This window comes from Haliotis cracherodii, unplaced genomic scaffold, assembly GCF_022045235.1.
Source record: "Haliotis cracherodii isolate W230 unplaced genomic scaffold, xgHalCrac1.p SCAF_7, whole genome shotgun sequence".
NCBI lineage: Eukaryota > Metazoa > Mollusca > Gastropoda > Lepetellida > Haliotidae > Haliotis > Haliotis cracherodii.
Genome location: NW_027266330.1, coordinates 50,968,731 through 50,990,289, shown reverse-complemented (window position 1 = coordinate 50,990,289; position 21,559 = coordinate 50,968,731). Strand labels below are relative to the sequence as shown.

The 21,559-nt window shown below is 39.4% G+C and overlaps 1 protein-coding gene across 4 annotated transcripts in view; it reads right to left on the bottom strand.

The window, feature by feature from the left end:
* Positions 1-3,372, bottom strand: part of LOC139447720 (nuclear GTPase SLIP-GC-like) — a 115,982-nt gene extending 112,610 nt beyond the window's left edge. For 2 of the 4 annotated variants that reach the window (XM_071229180.1, XM_071229186.1), the window contains exons 1-2: positions 3,297-3,326; positions 2,859-2,923 (exon numbers count right to left, since the gene is read on the bottom strand). In XM_071229180.1, the coding sequence (XP_071085281.1) occupies positions 2,859-2,923; positions 3,297-3,323 (92 nt within the window). In that variant the 5' untranslated portion in view covers positions 3,324-3,326. Of the gene's footprint in view, positions 1-2,858; positions 2,924-3,296 lie in introns of all 4 variants that reach the window. The other 2 variants (XM_071229181.1, XM_071229184.1) reach the window with 2 other exon arrangements.
* Positions 3,373-21,559: the final 18,187 nt, after the last annotated feature.

The window sequence follows — 21,559 nt, the reverse complement described above, 5'->3', positions numbered from 1 at the left end:
ATGGTGGAGCCTGCAAGAACAACTTAGAAAAATTGAACACTATTAACCATCAAGGCCTAAGACTCTATCTTAGAGCTTTTGGGACGTCTCCCATGGACAGTTGGTATGTGGAGGCCGATGAACCCTCACTCGAACAGGACCGCATTGAACCTTCACTGCAATACATTACTAAATTGTATTCAAATCAAGTAAATCCAGCATTTAATGTTTTCCTCCCTTAATATGAAAATCTGTTTAAAAATCTTTCAAACCTGGTTCCACCTCTTGGAATCAGAATTCAATTTCTGTCTTCTCCTCCCTGGCAGATGGTGAAGCCAGAAGTAGGCCTCACTCTAACACAGCTAAAAAAAGTCAGAAACTAATCCTTTGGTATATCAACAATCTTATAACCAATTACGCTCGAAATATAATTCTCAAAGGTCCATTTTTACAGACGGGTCCACGGATGGTGGCAAAGTTGCTAGTGCCAACATCACTGGATCCAGAACTGTCTCCTCAAGAATCCCAGATTCCAGTTCTATCTTTACTGCTGAGGCCAAAACTATCCTAACAGCTTTACCTATATCAAACATCAAAACCAACCTGAAAGAACCATGCATCATCTTCTCTGATTCGTTGTCTTGCCTTCAGGCACTTAAGGGTGAAAGGTGTCTCATCACAGCACACTTTTATTCTGGACATTTTAGAACTCTCTAATGTTTTTCTACAGGCCAATGTGACATCGTCTTTTGCTGGTTACCAAGTCATGTAGACATAACAGGTAACTCAAAAACCGATGCTGCAGCTAAAGCAGCTCTTGAAAAACCTTTATCTCCAACACTTATCCCGTGTAGTGATTTCAAACCAATCATCAAGAGTTACATTTGGGATCTCATGCAAAAGAGGTGGGACACCCAGGTAGGAAGCAATACACTTCACGAATTGAAACCAACAATTGGTCATACCTACTTGGGTTGTCAGTCAAGACATGGCGAGGTCGTTTTACGACGATGTTGTATTGACCACAGTCGGTTTACCCACGAATATCTGCTGAAGACAGATAAGGACGAACCTCCTAAGTGTATCCCTTGTGATGAAAGGTTCACCGTCAAGCATATATTGCTTGACTGTGTGGACTTTGCAATCGCAAGGGATTCACATTATCAAAGCGTAAATCTGAAAGATCTCTTTTCCCGTGTCAGCGGGCATCTTGTTATCAGCTTTTTGAAAGAAATTGGTCTGTATCATAAATTTTAAATATATTATATGTGGATAACTAATTGCTTGTTTTAAAATTTGGTGTGATGTTATTATCATCATTACGGACATTATTGAAGGCTATGTCTAGGGGGGTAAAGTATCGTAAAATTAGTGTACCCCTATGTGACACGTAATCCTATCATAATCAACGTAACTATCATCAACCAGTGTTTTTAAACGAACTCATTGGTGAGTATTTTTTAATGTTGGTTAGTATTGTGCATAACCACCAGTAGCTAAAGTGATGACGTAAATACTGCTGGGGTATCATGCAGGAAGCAGAGGTACTGTAAATACCCATGATCCCCAGCGTGGCCTAGCTTTGGCTTCTGGAGGACTGTAGGCCGTGTTTTAAAGCTGTATACATCATAGTGTTATGCTCAAATATTTTGATAAATTGTTTTTAAATATAGTATGCTCAAATATGTCTCACAACTTGTTTTTAAATATAACTTTGCATAAATAACTAAATTGTTAACATATTAACTTGGTATCGTCGCTATATGGCTGAAGAAATGCCAATGCGACGTTAAATGTTAACTCTCTCACACTCACTGCCCCGGAAAAGAGCACTCCCCTCATTTTCAATAAAGTCCAACTTATCGTAATGAATAAATAACAGTCCTAAATCATCAAAAGTCACCAGCTCACGACTCAACGATTTAGGAGTTCTGCTCTGGTAACGCGGAACGGACGCCATACGGACATACAAGCAGACGGACGGACATGCTGATCGCTATATAAGAAGTAACACATGGTTAAACATGACAGCAGAGAGAAGCTAGATCCAAACTCTTGTTTTCCTTGCAGAATTATACTTCATTACGTTGAAGATCCGGGTAGAATAGGTCTTCAGCAACCCACGCTTGCCCGTAACAGGCGACTTGTCGTGATAGGCCACTAACGGGATCGGGTGGTCAGGCTCGCTGTCGATGCATGTCATCGTATCTTAATTGCATGGATCGATGCTCATGATGTCAATCACAGGATTGTCTGGTCCAGACTCGATTATTTACAGACCCCCGTCATATAACTGTAATATTGCTGAGTGCAGCGATCAACAACAAACAAACAGTGCTCATGTGAGTTTGTTTTAAATCAGCCTTTACAGTAGTTCAGTTATATCACGGCATGGAATCTTGTTACAAGTGGAAAACATAAAGTGATTCAGCTGTCATCAATTCTATGTATTTCCACTCCTTACAATATCACCGCCGTCATATAGCTGGAATATTGATGAGTGCGGCGTTGAACTACAAACCAACCAACCAACCAACCAACCTTACAATATTAGTACACGCTGTCTGTCTCTACAAGGAAGTATTTCGATCACGAATAATTATCGTGGATATGGGTGTTGTCTGGGTCAGGCCGCCCCTCACTTCACCCTTTATGTGAGTAGGGGTGGTAATGGCGGCTTTGCAGATACACCGATGTAGAATATATTTAGATGTATAGTCCCATAATACTCCTAATTAGACCCATAAAACAATTAATCAGTTTCATTTCAAATGATAGCTGTGTCAGCGGTATTACAATTCCTGGTACACAACAAATGCTTTGTCATGCATACGTAGTTGAGGGCATTTTGTAAAATCGTACACTCACTGAACACTTACTGACAGTTTATAGTTGTAGTTATGACAGCAATGATTCTGCGTGCATCCATGTGTAAAGCGACACGCTGAAAGTGTGCACAAAATGTTGAACGCTTCACAAAATGTAAACATTCTAGGTTCTCAACATAGCCCATTGTAAAGCAACTGGGAATTGTATTGCTCAGAACAAAAGTAGGTCTTCATTAACGTAGAACCTCCAAACACGAAAAGAAGAAAGATTATACTGAACGAAAATGAGAATCCATGTCTGCCTGTAAGGTATTTGAAATGATCACGGGTTACAGGCCGACAGGTGTTGTGACAGCCCGAGTTTACATGCTATTACATTATAGTTGTGGAAACACTAGATACATGCTTTGTCTTGCACATGTAGGAGAGTGCTTTCAGTATACTCGTACACTAACCGAAGACCTATAGATAGTTTATGTTTTTACTAACCTCTGTAGTGTTTCTGCGTGCATCCATGTATCAAGCGACAGCTGAACTTGTGCACAATCTGCCGCTTGTAAACGTTTCACAGAATAAATTCTTCTACACCGCATTGTTCAAAACGAAACTACGATACGAAGTGACGCAGTGCTTTTATTTAGAAAAGTAAAGAGAGGTTATCACGCGAGTGTGTTTGAGCCAAGGCCCTCTAAATATACTGAACAACAAAAGTTCCTGTGACATTGAATAACATTAAGGTTATGTTTTTTACCAAATCAAAAACAATTTCGGTTTGCAACAGATAAAAGACTCCTGTAAGTGTTCGAAGGATTTAATTTGCCATACTGACTTCAGAAAATGCGTGATTTCATAAAAAAAAAAAACTGAACATGCCAAAATGTCAATTTACAAATCAATAGCGTGTGTGTCCACCTCTGGCTGCGATGCAAGCAACACATCGTCGTCTCATGGAATGGACCAGGCGTCGCACAAAGTCCTGTGGGATATCTGTCCATATGTGCTGGAGCAATCCCTGCACACCAAGAGGCGTCGACGTACGGTTTGTGAAGATATTCGTCGAAGGCCAGAGATGCTTCTTGCAGTCACTGTTTCTGGCTAGAATCGATTTCGTGGGTGTGTTGTTCGAATCCAGTTGCCTTGTCGATTATTGGTTACGCGTGGCCTGCCACTCCGAGGATGGTCTCGTACTGATTTCATCTTTTGCCATAAACACCAAATGGTGTTTCTGTGGACGTTAAATTGTCTTGCAACGTCACGTTGACTCGATCCTGCTTCAAGCATACCAATGGTTCGCAGACGCTCATTTTCGGAAAGTCGTGGCATTTCGTAACATTAATTGAATAATTTCGTAATTTTGTTTGAGTGGTTGTTGTCAGCGCGATGCTAAACAATGCATATGGAATCCCGTTAACGCACATGATTTTTATACACATTCTTGGGTAGTGAAATGCATGAGGCTTGCATAAAAGTCAACTTTTGCATGGAATGCATGCTTTTCTGTAGCAGTTGCGTTTTTGTGACGTGATTCCATACATGTACTACAATATTGAAAACTTTACTTGTTTGAAAAATACACTAAAATATTGATGTCACAGGAACTTTTGTTGTTGAGTATTTATTTGCAGATGGTCCCAAGGATGGTGGTGCAGTCGCTAACGCCACTGTCATTGGATCAAAAACAATATCATCAAGACTACCAGATGCTTGTTCCATTTTTACAGCGGAATCCAAGCTATTCTAGAAAACATCAATGAACAATCTTAATATAAACAATTTATCATACTTTCTGACTCTCTATCGTGGCCTCAGGCTATTCAAAATAATGCATGTCATCATATGCTTTTATTAGAAATTGTTGAATTACATAATGATCTTGCTACTGGCTAATACGATATTGTCTGTTTTGGGTTACCCAGCCATGTTGGAATCATTGGTAACACTATGACCGATTCTTCTACAAAGCGACAGTCAACAAATCTCTTACGCCACTTCAAATGCAATACAGTGATTATAGACCAGTGATCAGATGTTACATCCGAGATATGATGCAAAAGAAGTGGGACACTCAAGTAGGTATCAGTAAATTACATGAAACAAAACCAACTATTGGCTACGCCTACTTGGGTTGTCAGTCCACATTTGAGTGAGTGAGTGAGTGAGTGAGGTTTTACACCGCTTTTAGCAATATTCCAACAATATCACTGCAGGGGGACACCAGAAATGGGTTTCACACATTGTACCCATGTCAGGAATCGAACCCGGGTCTTCGGCATAAAGAGCAAACGCTTTAACCACTAGGCTACCCGACCGCCCCCCACGTTGGAAGAGGTCATTTTACGATGGAATAGGCCATGGTAAGTATACACATGAATATTATTGAAAGATGAGGATCGTCCATTTTGTATCCATTGTGATAAGAGAATCACTGTCAAGCATGTCCTGATTTTGCCAGCACAAGGTGTAACTATTCAATCATTATCTTTAGGGTCTTTTATTAATTCCCGTTTAATCATTGGTTTTTAAACGAAATAGAGTTGTTTGAAAAAAATGATCGATGCGTCTTGTAAAATATGAATGTTATAAAATTGGAGATAAAATTAGCTTCTGATATCGTTGGTGGTGGTATCCTTCAAGGGATTTAGGTGCTGTATAACTATTGTCCCCCTGAGAGGTAATGTACGGTCCATATCTTTCAAAGTAAGTTTAGAACTACCACGTTTTTAATCGTTGAATATGTGTCTTTGTCATATGTTAGGTTAACTTTGCCAATAATCGCCAGTACTTGAACGAATGGGGTAAGGCCTGCTTGGGTCTATGAAGGTAGCAAAGGTACTGTAAGTCCTCATGGTCCCCAGTATGGTGTCTGTCTTCAGTGGCTGGTGATCTCTATAGCCCGTTTTTATTATGTATTTATATATATGGTGCTATCCTTTTTATGATTCCATACTAGTTTTACATTTTTTTCTGTGATAAGTCTAGTTATTTTAGTGGCAATTTAGTTATTTTCGTTGGCAATGTATTCAGTATTGGAGAAAACACGCTTCCGAGGTTTTGGTAGACAGAGCATGCCCTTGGGAGAAGCCCCCGCGGTTTTTCCCGAGCCCCAGGGCATGCTCTCTCTACCAAAACCGAGGGAAAGAACAAATGTTTTTCCATACTTATAAACCGTCTAAATTGATTAAATGTTAAAACAAGCATCTATAAATGAGGCGCTTTCATGAAGACGTGATATCATATATTGCACGTGAAAATTGCTGACTTGCCAGGCGTTCAAGAGCACTTGGACGTGTCAACAACAAAACACAACTAAAATACTTACTTTTAAATGAAAGTGAAATCTTCGGTTTCTAAATGTTTGTGTTGCAATATTCCAATTCTTTTAAACTTTTCAAAACGAAAATTCGCAAATTTTAAAGGTGTCTTTTGCTTTACAAGATTTTTTACTTTAAACAATCCAACTGTTACATAGAGGTAGTTGTGACGTAACGGCTAGCAGTTACAGCACGTGCAAATTGTTCGGCATTGATAAGCACTTGTTTAAAAGCACTTGTTCTGCTACTTGTTGTCGTTTTTTGAGTTACTTGGTTAAACCTGGGATTTGAGGTTTTACATTCACAGTAAAACCTCCCGAACGAAAATAAAACCTCTTAATAGGTTTTACTTTGAAAGTGAAACCTTACAAGAGGTGTTAATGCCTGTAGAAAGAACTCTTAATAGAGATCCCAATGAATAGGTTTATAATTAAGTTTAACCCTTGATAGTCAATGTATGGCTGCAATATTGCCGATGTGACTAAAGTGTTAACTCACTCACTCGCTCATCTTCGAATTGAACTGAAGTATGGAGGTAGCAACCACAATGCTTTAGTAAAGTCCTTCGATCTCATGTCATTGATATAGGTTGCCAGTTCACATCAAACTAGTGGCGTAACATTATTGTCCCCCTAGGAGGGTATGTCATTCAATGTATTTTTATGCATACCGGAATTTTAAAACGTAGTATTTTTGTCATTTAATATAAGGCTTAACTGGTAAACTATCGCCAGTGACTGAAGGGATGATATAAATCCAGCCAGGGTCCATGCAGGAAGTCCCCATGGCCCCTGGTATGGTGATCTCCCTTTAGTTACTGACGATCGCTAGCCCATTTTTATATTGTGTTGTTCACTAATACTTATGACTTTTATATATTCTCAACTAGTTTTAAATAGACTGTGATATTCTAGTCATTGTACTGTCCATCGTTGACAGCTTTTTATATTGTCTAAATATATGTATTATTAATGTACTTCTCGTCACGATATGGCTGAAATACTGCCGATGTGACGTTAAATCTGAACTCACTCACTCACTCACATCAAAACTGGCCAATGCTATTTGTCAAATGTGAGAGGTAAAACACCACTTAATGTAATCGTACGGTCCTCGAACAAAGGGATTCGTTGAACGGCATAACAGCATCAAAAGCCTTAAAATCATACTGTAAGCGTGACCAAATCGAAGCGGGTTCAATTTCTCTTTCTCACGTCAATCAGTAACACACCATGGCAAAATTACTCTCATGCAGAGCTCACATTCGAAATGTCCCTTTAAAGAATATTGTCGAAGAAATCTGTATTTATAAAACTATCGTAACTAATTGCTTCCCACGTACCATTCTCCATTCAATCACCCGTGACTATGGATGAAAAAGCATGGTTTGTGAGTGAGTTGGGTTTAACGCCGCTTTTAACAGTATTCCAGTTACATCACGGCGTGTCAGCTTAATGTGGGAGGAAAGCCCGACCTAATGCAGGTTTCAGACGTTTACCACTTCGGTGAAACCCACGAGCACAGGAATGGTGCTGACAAACCTAGAAACACAATCGGAGCGAACCGGGATTCGAACCCACAATCATAGGTTTCTGGCGTGCCCAAGAGACGCAACTCTGCACAGCGAGTCGCAGCACACTAGATGATTGGGCCACCTGTGCCCTCGTATGGTTGGTACGTTTTGTGTAACGACAAAAGGAATTTACACGTCAATAGTTCGAAACGTGCAGCAATTTGCACATGCTTTTACGACTCATTGTATGCTGAAACTATACTGATATTCCGAAACCGGTTTTGAATTTAGGTTTAAGTACAATAGACTCGGACTAAACTTCGTGGTCAAATATTGAGTGAGTGAGTGAGTGAGTTAATATTTAAAGTCACGTCGGCACTATTTCAGCCATATCGTGACTTGAACAAGTTAAACATTTATATTATATATAAAAACATGTCGCCGAAGAACAGTACAACAACTAGCAATATATAACAAATTATAATTTTAAAAGTTTTAGAGCAATAAAATGATCAAATTATATCAGACGACACAGTATAAAAACGGGCTGTAGATCGCCAGCAACCAAAGTTAGGCCACCATACTAGGGACCATGGGGACTTACGGTACTTCTGCTACCTACATGGTCCCCAGCAGGATTTACATCATCCCTCTGGCCACTGGCGATGATCAGAAAGATTAGCCAAACAGTTAAAATCAACAAAAAATCTACGATTAAAATCACAGCGAAATGAAAAGATACTTTGAATGATACCGGACTTACGTACCTTCCCAGGGGGACAATTGTTTTACGATACTTCAACCCCCTGTGGAGATACAGCCACTAACAATCTAAGTTATGAATTCATTTTACCAAATTAAAATCACTTTCTATATACTATACATATTACAATCAAAATTTATCTATTAATTCTATTTCTTTTAAAAAACAGATGAGTAAATGAGCACTGATACTAAAAAGATCATGGATGGACGAAACTATGAAATACTTATCCCTTGTAATGGAAAAATCAATACAGTCAGCAGGACATGCTTGACTGTGATTCTCTCATCACAAGGGATGAAAAACGGAGGATCATCACCTTTCAATAGATATTCGTGTGTGTATCTTGAATGGCCAATACGACATCGTCGTAAAAGGACCTCTTCAAATCTGGACTGACACCCCAAGTAGGTGTAACCGAGAGTTGGCTTAATTTGATGTAATTTATTGATACCCACTTGGGTGTCCCACTTCATTTGCATAAGATCTCTGATGTAACATCTGATCACAGGTTTATAATCACTGTATGGAAGTAGAAGTGGTGTCACAGATTTGTTGAGGGCTGCTTTAGCAGCAGCAGCAGCCATTGTGTTGCCTTTTATGCCCACATGACTGGGCAGCCAACAAAAGACGGATGTCGTATTGGCCAGTTGAAAGATCATTATAAAGTTCTAAAATGTTTAAAATGATTGGATGACTAGAACAGACTTTTTTAAGTGCCTGAAGACAAGATAAAGAATCAGAAAAGATTATAAATCGTTTATATGCAGACTGTTTTTGAATGTATCCCAAGGCTGTAAGGATAGCATTGGCCTCAGCAGTGAATATAGAGCTATTATCTGGTATTCTGGAGGATAAATGTTTGGATCCAATGACGGTGGCAGATGCTACTTTGCCAGCATCCTTGGATCCATCAGTAAAGATTGAACGGTGAGTGTCGTATTTATTTCTTAACTGTAAATATGCTTGTTGATATACGAGTGGATTGGTCTCAGATTTTATAAAACGTGTGAGGGAAATGTCTACTTCTGGCCTCACCAACTGCCAGGGAGGAGAAGACAAAAGGCGGTAAGGAGAGATGAGATCTAAATCTATATTGGCAGCAATAACATTTGATTTAATCCGAATTCCAAGTGGGGGAACCAGCTTTGGTTTCCTCAGAAACAGTTCTTCATATTGAGGATGAAAAACAGAGTCATATGCAGGATTAGAAGGGTTAGAGTGCAATTTGGTGATATATTGTAGAGATAATTTAATACGGTGTAGTTTCAAAGAGGGTTCATCAGCCTCGCCATAGAGACTGTCAACAGGAGAAGTTCTAAAAGCACCAAGGCACAGTCTAAGTCCTTGATGGTGGATTGAATCTAGCTTTTTTAAATTACTCTTGCAAGCTCCAGCATACACAATGGAGCCATAGTCTAATTTAGAGCGGATTAACGATCTATATAAGTGAAGGGGGGTTGTCTGATCCCCTCCCCACTTAGAATTCGAGACGACTTTCAACAAATCGAGGGCCTTCAGGCATTTAGTCTTTAAATATTTAATATGTGGCAAAAACGTCAAATGGTGGTCGAAAATCAATCCCAGAAATTTGGCCTCTTTTACAACCTTAATTGGAGTACCATCTAAAGAGAGCTCTGGGTCTTTATGGGGTTTATATTTCCGACAGAAATGTATACAATTTGTTTTCGTCTGTGAAAACTTAAATCCATTCTCAAGACACCATTTTTGAATTTTATTAAGACACAACTCTAACTGTCTTTCAATGGTACGCATATTTTTACCACGACATGAAATATTAAAATCATCCACAAACAATGACCCATCGATTGAGTCATTTAATACTTTAGATAAACTATTTATTTTTATGCTAAACAAGGTAACAGACAAAATACTGCCTTGTGGAACCCCCTGATCCTGATTATAATGATCAGACAGGGTTGATCCAACACGAACTTGAAATTGTCTGTCTGTTAAAAGCTGTGATACAAATTGAGGCAAGCGGCCTATTAAACCATCATGTCATCATAAGTCATGTAAATCTTTTAAAATACCATGCTTCCAAGTGGTATCATAAGCTTTTTGAAGATCGAAAAAGATAGATACAGCATGTTGTTTGTTTATAAAAGCATTTTTAATAAAGGATTCTAAGCGAACCAAATGATCAATTGTACTTCGGTTTTTACGAAAACCGCATTGGATATCACTGATTAAATTGTTGGTTTCTAAAAACCAAACCAAGCGATTATTCACCATGCGCTCCATGGTTTTACAAACACAGCTAGTTAATGAAATAGGTCGGTAATTGGATGGATCTGTATGATCCCTGCCAGGCTTTGGTATGGGTACAACGATGGCATTTCTCCACGAAGGAGAAAAATGTCCTGTTGTCCAAATATCATCGAAAATATTCAATAGTGTTGTGAGACAAGATTCAGGCAAGTGTTTAAGAAGCTGATAATGGATATCATCAGCACCAGTTGCAGTATCATGAGCTTGTGCTAAAGCAGTGTGTAGCTCATGAGGTGAAAATACTTCGTTATAATCTTCTCCATTGTCAGAAATAAAATTGAGTTTTTTCCTTTCTTGTTGTTGTTGATACTTCTGAAACTTTGGATTATAATTTGACGAAGAAGAATGTTTGGCTAAAGTTTCGCCCAGTTTGTTTGCAATATCTGATTTTTCTGTCAATAAATTATTATCATCTTTGAGATGATGAATACTTGATTTGGAACCTTTGCCTTTGATTTTTTGGATCATGTTCCACACCTTTGACATAGGCGTGCGAGAATTTATTTGGGAAACATAATCCTTCCAGGTCTGTCGTTTATTGAGTTTAAAAGTTCGTCCAGCTTTGGCATAATTAATTTTTACATTATTCAAATTATGAACAGTAGGATGGCGTCGGAAGTATTTCTCAGCCTTCTTCCTACGCTTCCTAGCTTGTTTGCAATCATAAGTAAACCATGGTTTACGAATATGTGGGTTCACTTAGGAATAGTTTCATCAGCTATACCTTTCAGTTGATCGAAAAACAACTGAATCGGGTCAGGAACATCCATAAAAAGGTCGTGTTGCAATTTGTCAGTACATATGTTCTGAAATAACAGCCAATTTGCCTAAGAAAAAATCCATCTTGTTATAGGTGGATCATCAGTGGGGTTTACAGCTGTAAGTACTGTCGGAAAATGATCACTTCCACAAAGGTCATCATGGACTGACCATTCAAATTCATTAAATAAGTTAGAATATGTGATTGACAGATCTAATGCAGTGTACGTACCTGTTGCAGGATGTAAATATGTGTTCGAGCCGTCGTTGAAGATGCATAGATTAATGTTAGCAATAAAATCTTCAAGGATTTTCCCTTTATTATTTGTATTAGAACTTCCCCATAGAGGGTTATGCCCATTAAGATCACCCATGATGATACAGGGCTTAGGTAGTTGGTCAAATAAATCCTGAAGGTCAGACTGCTGCAAATTTGGGGATGGAGAAATATATAGGGAACAAAGTGTGAAAGTTATTTGTAGAGTAAGTCGGACAGCAACAGCCTTGAAGGTGACAGTGGAGATGAACAGGACTGTGGATGATGCCATGCCTCACCAAAATGGAAGCACCGCCAGTGGCTTTATCACCTGGAGGTGAAAAAGAATGATAAGAATTGTACTGACGCAATTCAAATTTATCAGTATGCATAAGAGGAGGTGGAGGGGTAGAGATAGCAGCAGCAGCAGAGTAGGTTCTGGTAAGTGGAGTTGACAGGGCCTGACTTTCAATAGCCTTCTTAGCCTCGAAAAACGAGATATTTTGTTCATGTTTTAGCCTGATGATTTTTTATTGTTTTTGCCACACTGGACATAATTTCGATGAAGCCAGATGGTTGCCATTACAGTTTGAACATTTAATGTCAGCTGTACATCCAGTGCTGTCATGGCCGTCACCACAGCACTGACAGACTACAGAGTGATTACAGGATTTAGACCCATGTCCAAATTTTTGGCACTTGAAACATCGGAGTGGATTGGGGACATACACCTCCACTCCGATGTTCAGATAACCAGCTTTAACAGACTGAGGAAGGGCCGACAGTGCAAATGTAAGCATATAGGTATTTGACGGCATGATGTCACCGTCTCTGGATTTCATTGTGAAACGCTTCACTGCAGTTGCACCTTGACTAGTCAATTCATCTGTAATGTCTTGCTCTGACATGTCGGACAGGCAACGAGCTCTGTCACGAACAATGCCTCGGCAAGAATATAAGGTTTTGTGTACGGACACAGCAACCTCAATATTTGCAAATGTAGCTATAGATAGCAAATTGAGAGATTGCTGTCTCCGTGAGCACTCAACAAGAAGAGAGCCACTACGAAGACGAGTCACATTTTTAACTTCTCCGCAAATTTCTGAAACTGCTTTTGAAATGGCGAAAGGATTAAGCTTTAATGGTTGTTTATCAGCTGCCTCGATCACAATAAATCGGGCCCAGGAATATAAGTCACGAGATAATTTTTCAGTTTCATCAGATTCATCTAGATCCACATGTCTACGTTTTGTTCGGTGTGAACCAGGGTATTGGTGAGACATGATGAAATAAAGTAATTCAGCACCCCTGCTCCCCACCCACCACGGAGTGTTACAAAGAACGGTGTTTTGGTGCACCGGATATCCAAGATGCAAACACCAGGGATACAGGGATGTTATACTCCAGCAAATATGACGCAAATAGCAATATTTGTATACCAAATTAAATGCCAGGCTGGTTCGGCCCATGACAAGAAATTGGATACATACTGAATTTGGAGGTCAACATCACCATATTGGCCCATGAGCCACCGCCTTCTGGCATAAGACTCTAGGCAAATTGTTACATAAATAGTTTGAGAATTCAAGCATGTTATACACAACCAAGTCAAAATAAAACATTTATAAAAATCACGTGTGTGCATACACAATTTTATGCACAGGGCTTGGCGTGACCAGCCGATTGATAGAATCGGGCCCATTCTACCACCCGTCTAGGTGAAGTTAGGGTCAAAGTGGTGTGTTGGGCAAAAGGAACACCGGTTCCTGGTTCCAGTGCCCTCAACCACCAGACTCCCTTCCTCCACCGACACAGGGGCGCAACCCACGGCAAACAGGTTGCCCAATTCGGTCGCCTTTTACGACCAGCAATGGGGTTTCGTGGACACATTCTGGCCCGGGTGCACCCGGGGGAAGAGCTATTAGCGTTACCCAGCACTCACCACGAGGTGGTTGCTCATCACGAGTGCCTGGTCAAATATTGACTCGTCTTCTATTCTATACGTATATTTTTCATCATGTTAAACGTGCGTAACGGCGCACTGATGGAGCGTAGCAGGAAAGGAGGAATGATCAGTTGAATTATTAAAACATCAATCGAAGGATTACCAATAATACCTTAATTGATTAATCACTGTTATCTTGCACAGTGTATTTGTCAAAGGTAAGTATATATATATACAGGTTGGGGAACCCACGAAACGGGCTATAAAAGGCCATTCGGGCCATGTGAGGATAGCCCAATTGGGCTATACGAGAACGTTTTCGGTTTTGTGAGAGGACCCCAAAATACTTTATTTGCAATACCCCATCAGCACATCGACTGACATTAACCATCCATAAAAATAAGGTAAAAACACAAAAACACACATCGTTCATACATACCCGACAGGCTCAAAGACTTTTAGACAGCCATAGAGACACCAAACCTACCAAAATATACATGCACATCAATTGATTTGAGGAATGTATGGGAGGTGGATATTGACGTAAGATTAGTTATGTACGACTTGGAAATAAGAAATAATGCCAACACAAAATATGAAAATGAGGCGTCATGACATTTAAAGTCATTGATTGGTTGCAAGAAATACACAATTAATTGAGACCATATAAAAGGTCCTCTCTATGAAGACATATACCTTAAAAAGCCATCCCTTAGTCCTACACTCGTTCTACGAATCAAACCTGCTATTTCTGCTTCTAATATCGATCTTAAAAATATAGCTCCAACTCAGCTTTTGTCTTCTCCACCGTGGCAGTTGGTACAGCCAGAGGTTGATCTGTCTTTAACTAAACTTAAGAAATCAGAAACAAACCAACTAATTTACCAACAAGAATATGATCAGTTGCGGAACACATACAAAACTTACAAAACTATATTCACAGATGGATCCAAGGATGGTGACGCGGTTGGCAGAGCCACTGTCATTGGATCCAGGAATATTTCTTCACAACTTCCAGATCATAGTTCCATTTTTACAGCCGAATACCATACCATTTTAAAAGCTCTAAAATATATTGGTAAACAAGCTAAGCATAAGCAATTTGTATTATTTTCAGACTCTCTCTCATGTCTTCAGGCTATCAAAAATATATCATGTAATCATCCTCTTTTAATCCAAATTATTGAATTATATAACAAACTAGCTACTGGCCAATATGACATCGTCTTTTGTTGGTTACCCAGCCATGTTGGAATCACTGGGTACACAATGACCGATGCTGCTGCAAAAGCAGTACTCAACAAATCTGTGACACCACTTTTGATCCCATACAGTGATATCAGGCCTGTTATTAGATGTTACATCAGAGATCAAATGCAGCAGAAGTGGGACACCCAAGTAGGTATCAATAAATTACATGAAATTAAACCAAATATCGGTTACACCTACTTGGGTTGTCAGTCCAGATTTGAAGAGGTCATTTTACGACGATGTTGTATTGGCCATAGTAGATATAGTCACGAATATTTATTAAAAGGTGAAGATCCTCCATTTTGTATCCCTTGTGATGAGAGAATCACGGTCAAGCATGTCAAATTTTGATAATATGTATTGTATAAAATGAATGACTTTTTAAAATTGGTAGAATGAATTTATATCTGAGTTTGTTATTGGCTGTATCCTCAAAGGTTGTTGACGTAGTGTAAAATGATTGTCCCCCTGAGAGGACAACAGAAGAATAGTTCTGCCTACTAGACTTTTAAGCGTAGCATATTTGTAATTTTAACTGTGGCTAACTTTGCATACAATCGCCAGTTGCTGAAGGGATGATGTAAATCCTGCTGGGTCCCATGCAGGAAGCTAAAGTACTGTAAGTCCCCATGGTCCCTATTATGGTGATCTACCTTCAGCTGCTGGCGATCTATAGCCCTTTTTTATATTGTACTGTTACAGTCGTGCCTCGTTTATACGTACACTTGCGTCATTTCACAATTCGTCCGTATAAACGAATTTCCGTATAACTGAAACCAGCTTCTTAATGGAAGAGTTACTTCCCTTCAATTATGCAACTCATGACAAAATTCCTTATACATATTGTTTTTATTAATTTCGGCGAAATCGTGTGTGAAGCGATCGGAAGATCGCACAACTCACCGTTATTAACAGCAACCACGGTCAGAATACCGCTATTGACGCCTTGAAACGAACTTTAGTTGACAGAGAATGGATACATATATCATAAATGACATATTTTGACTCGTTAAAAGTCATATTTGTATTTATAGTGATATCTTTTTAAAGTTATATGCTAGTTTTAAATATTAATCTGTGATATTCTAGTAATTTTACTGTCCATCGAAGACAGGTTTTTATTTAGTTAAAAAAAATGTATAATTTATCGTCACGATATGGCTGAAATATTGCCAATGTGACGTAAAGCATTAACTCACACACTCACCCATATAAAAAGGGCCGAATCGGGAATAATCAACCCCACTCAACTCAGCTACATGGAATGCGGGTGCAAGAAGCACAGTGAATTTGCACACGGAAAGGAGTTTAAGGTACTCAAACTATCTTGGAAAAAAAAAACCCAAATGCACCGTGAACAAACGAATATAGACAAACATTTGTTGACAGAAAAGCAAAATCTGCTCTGCACTGCCTGTACTGATCATTGCCGTGATTTTATTCTCAAGGAACATTCACAAGGTGTCACATCCATCATCGACAACATTAACAACGGCAAATGTACTCAGAACGAACTACTTACACAGGAAGAAGTTCATTGAAGAACAAATTAATCATGTGTTTCACCAGTAAATACATGATGTGAACATCACTGATATGTTTGATTCTCTACCAGTCTCATCACCCCACACCACCAAGGCCAACCCCACTGAACTCAAAACTAAAGGGACTCGTAAAGGTAAGGGCAAGGGTAAAGCTAGTGCCAAAGTTAACAAAACCGTTAGAGACAGTACACATGCTTTATGATCCACACCACATTACACTGCTGTGTCTTGTGGAAGCGATGGCAGTGTGAAATTGAGAAAGGTTACAACAGAGGCAAACAAATATGACATGGTTGAAGCCGAAGTTCAAACCTAAAATTGATGTTGGCAATCCTGTTATGGTGAACCTATGTTCTTACAAAGCAGTTGGTGAGGTCATGGGTTCCATCCAAAAACAAAACCGTAGACGAGACTCCTCGATATTGGACAGTTATTGCTTGTGACGGTCTTCCATACAGCCTTGCTTCCAGATGAGTGACGTCAGAGTTCACACGCGACATAAGTGACGAATCACTATCTGGAAGTGAGGCTTGTGTGGAACACCTGAAAGCAGTCCACAACAAGGATGTTTCTGATGTAACAAACCTCAGAACCTTTGGAAATCTATCCTCGTCCCTGGTCCTGGTCATAAAGAAATTAACATGGTAAAGGGGTTGTTTTAACTTCTGTGGGAAGTATTATTGAAGTACATAGCCCACATGTTGCATTACAGATCCACTTAAGCAATGGTCTCCTGCAAAAATGCCTCTGATCATCACAGGTCTTGGCAAATGGTTGAAATCCTATTATTTGGCAAAAGCCGTGAACTTTATGTGCCATGTGTCAGAGAATGTATAATGTGTGGCAAGAAACCTAACTATCATTCATTTTCGGAATGGGTAAATACTATCACAAACCCAAATGTCAGCTTTCTCACAGACATCATGTTCACACGCGTTTTCGCCCTTTACATGTACCGTGTGGCTAGTCGTAGGGGCGATTCACGTTTGGCAAGGGAGGCCTACCTGAAAGACAGTGAATTGTTTTTCGGACTGAACATGTATCATTACAAGGAGCTTACCATTCGTGAGCTGCAAACATACGTCAATGCGCACGATGCTGTCAAAGACTTCTTAGACAAAACTACTACAATGTCCAAATCAGGCCATGATAGCAAGGGAGGGGGAGGTGACTTCGTTTTGGAGAATTATAACCGCAAGATCAAGATGTGGATGACTCCTGGCCTCCCTACTACTCAAAGTGGGAGATCATCTGTCGCAATCTCCACAATTTGGAACAGGTACATAAACCAGTGAACATTCGTACAAATACCTTATTTGAAGTTTATACTGTTATGTGAATTATCAACGTTGGCTCATACGTCACTCAAAGGCCACACAATGGTCATAAGGTGTAGCCATACTTTTTTCTTAATTCGCTCATAAAAGTATGATTAACTGCAAACAGATCTTCAAAATAACACAAATGGTTATTTTGGCGATAAAACCACATAGTCGTTTTCAATATAAATGGCGTCGACATTAACATCAATCCGATTTAATGCCTCCGATGAATACACACAAACAACGTATTTACTCCAATGACAGTAATTGTTAATATTGGCGATACCAATATAACATTACAAATGAACTATACACAACAAACATGGATAATGGTTTCTTACATTTATTGATGACGTACACAGTAAAAGGTTATTGTTTTCATTAAATATTATTGTTTTTTGATAATTTTAAATCCTATGCAGGACAGGAGCACCCAGTAATGACAATCTTCAGTCCAACCAACCCACATTCCCGTATCTTCATCATCTGTTGTAACATATTCAACACCACATATGGAGCAGTGGTTTTCATCACTCTCCTTGAATGTTGAATGGTCAGTTTGGGTTCTTTGGCTATGTACCCTTTCTTTTCCAGGGGATGGGAACGTTACTTCCGTTCTTGAAGTCGACGGCTGGGGCTCCTTATTAGCCTTTTCGTTTGATGTATTCTAACATATTTGAAATCGGTCAATGTACATGTTATTCATATAACATAGATCAATCTATATCTATTAAACGTCGTCAATTCAAGCGTCTGTTAATTATCATTTATCGCAATCAACGTCTATGACAATGGCATTCCTCTTTCTATTTACTTTAAACGTTATTCATACACAGGTTCATCGTGAACATTATGTCTCAAACCTTGTACGTTTTCACCATATCTTTGTTCCCTAGTAACAGTACCGTTCCATCTTGGTCTTCACTTCTATGTACACCAGAGAGCCCGTAATCATAGACAGTTCCCTACCCTAAAGGTAACTCATGTTATAGTATTCTATGGTATGTCATATATCAGCCCACAAACACAATGAGTTAGTTATTACTTTTGTTTTGGTAATTATGTATTTATTTATGAATTTATGAATATGTATACTTATGCTGTCCGTTTACCTTACTCCCACTCCTGGCCTTGGCATCCGTTTTGTATACAATGGGGATTAGGCCCGTATGATGCCCCTTGATTTGCTGACCTGGGTTTGTTTTTCTTTTCTTTTTGAATAAGTACTATTAGTGGCAAACTCTTGTTTCTAATGAAATAAAGCAGCCTCAGTGCCTATCTCTTCTATTTATTACCGTGAAATTCCGGAGTAGAATAGGGTTTCAGCAACCCATGCTTGTCGTAAAAGGCGACTATGTTGGTCGTAAGAAGCGACTAAGGAGGTCGGATGGTCAGGCTCGCTGACTTGTTCGATGCAAGGATCTCAATTTTCTGTGAACTGAAGCTCTACGTGATCTCAGGGTGCTTGGAATTGTCAGTTCTGTTTTCTTTATCCGATATTCGGCATAAAACTTTCGTAGAGTTTTGGGCATGTGAATGAAGATTCCTGGGTAGAATATGTCTTCAGCAACCTATGCATGCCGTAAAAGGCGACTATGCTTGTTGTAAAAGGCGACTAACGGGATCGGGTGGTCAGGCTCGCTGACTTGGTTGATGCATGTCATCGTATCCCAATTGCGTAGATCGATGCTCAAGATGTCAATCACTGGAATGTCTGGCCCAGACTCGATTATTAACAGACCGCCGTCTTATAGTTGGAATATTGCCGAGTGCGGCGTTAAACAACTAAACAACCAACCAACCAGCCAACCAACTTCTTGTGATGAAGGAGCACTGGCACTGAAACCTCGTTGGAAACAAAAAGAGAAGTTATCCATAAAATGGGTACATATGTTTAATGTAAGTAAGGAGACAAGGAAAATATATTTAACTTATGTACAATGTTTATTGAGTCAAGTTATGGTGTACTAAAATATGCTCTTAAAAGTTGCCCTGAAGCAATTCATGATTAAACAATATGTTGCCGATACTCTATCTATAACCTAGTGAATAACGTTGAGTAAGATAAGACAAAACAAGTCAAGGACAGATCAGAACTATAATTCGACAGTGTTAAGCATGGTTTCCTCTGAAAGCAAGAAAACAACCTTATCACAGTTATCGATGACAGGTTTTTATTCATCTAAGTTTAAATTGTATTAATGTTCTCGTCACTATATGGCTGAAATATTGCCGATGTGACGTAAAATTGTAACTCACTTACTCACAAATATAAAAAGTGAATATAAGTATATAATCTCTTCTAACAAGCAATCAAACAAGAGGTCAAAAGTAATGCTACCGTACACTAATCAGTGGTTCGAACGCAATCCTATGTTTGCTCTTTTTATGAGGATATGTTAGTCAATCATAAATGCACACAGACAGCAGAAGTCAATTATCTGTTGGTTAGACCTCGTGGTTGTTTGGTTGTTTAACGCCGCACTCAGCAATATTCCAGATATATGACGGCGGTCTGTAAGTAATCGAGTCTGGACCAGACAATCCATTGATTGATATCATGAGCATCGATCCATGCAATTGGGATCGATGACATGCATCAACCAAGTCAGCGAGCCTGACCACCCGATCCCGTTAGTCGCCTCTTACGACAAACATTGTCACCCTCCTGAAGACCTATTCTACCCCGTAAACTTCACGGGTGGGTTAGATCTCGTGACCTGGCCGATTCGCTTGTCATTGTACCTGGTGGGGTGATCGTTATGAAGTTCCTCAAATGATTCATCAGTTACTGACTGGATTATTTAAAGGCCACCTTGATATAGTTAAACTGGCAAGAACAGCATTCACTCGCTCATCGGAGACTTTCATAACATATTTCATCGTACTTTCATTACATATTTCAAGATGGAGGACAAAGTTCTTTCATGTTATTTTCATAACCTCTAAACAAGAACTAATCGAGTTCCCTGCCACAGACCCAAGTTGGTACTTTTAGAATTCAGTGGCGAGGGACTTGTTCGAAATTTTAAAACTATCTTTTGCCATATTTTTTCGTTTATTTGTGTGTAAAATATCCTGGAAACAACAACGAATCAAAAGTCCACTTATGTGCATTATTTGTGAACGTCGGTGGTTCTCGGTGGACGCCGTAGGACGTCGGTGGTTCTCGGTGGACGTCGTAGGACGTCGGTGGTTCTCGGTGGACGTCGTCGGACGTCGGTGAACTCTCTTTCCACTAGACCACGGAGGCGATAATGTCCCATGGCACATGTTTAAGCAGTATATACCTGCGAATCGTAGATATTTACTGCATCGATGTTACTATTCGTCATCTACCATCTAACACACACCTGCTAATCAGTTCTCCAGTAACGTTCAAATAGGGTCCAAGGCTGAATTTACACCAGCGTCAAGCGCGGTCATAGGGCATATATCGTGGAATTGTTCCCAAACCATTTATCGTCAAATACTCCAAATACTTTGATTGACGAATTGAACATTTAAATGCTGTCTTAAGATTGGCGCTGTATTCTAAGCATAGCAACAGCGGCCAAGGCAGTAAATCTTGAACAGAAAACGGAGCTGTGAACATGCAACTTCTATTTCGTAGCAAGTCAATATACAGTCCATATGAAAATTGCACTTATGATGTATAATTGGCATACTAACTGAAAAGATGTGTTTGTTGTTTGTTTGTTGTTTAACGCCACATTCAGCAGTATTCTAGCTATATGACGGCGGTCTGTAAATAAACGAGACTGGGCAAGACAATCCAGTGATTGACATCATGAGC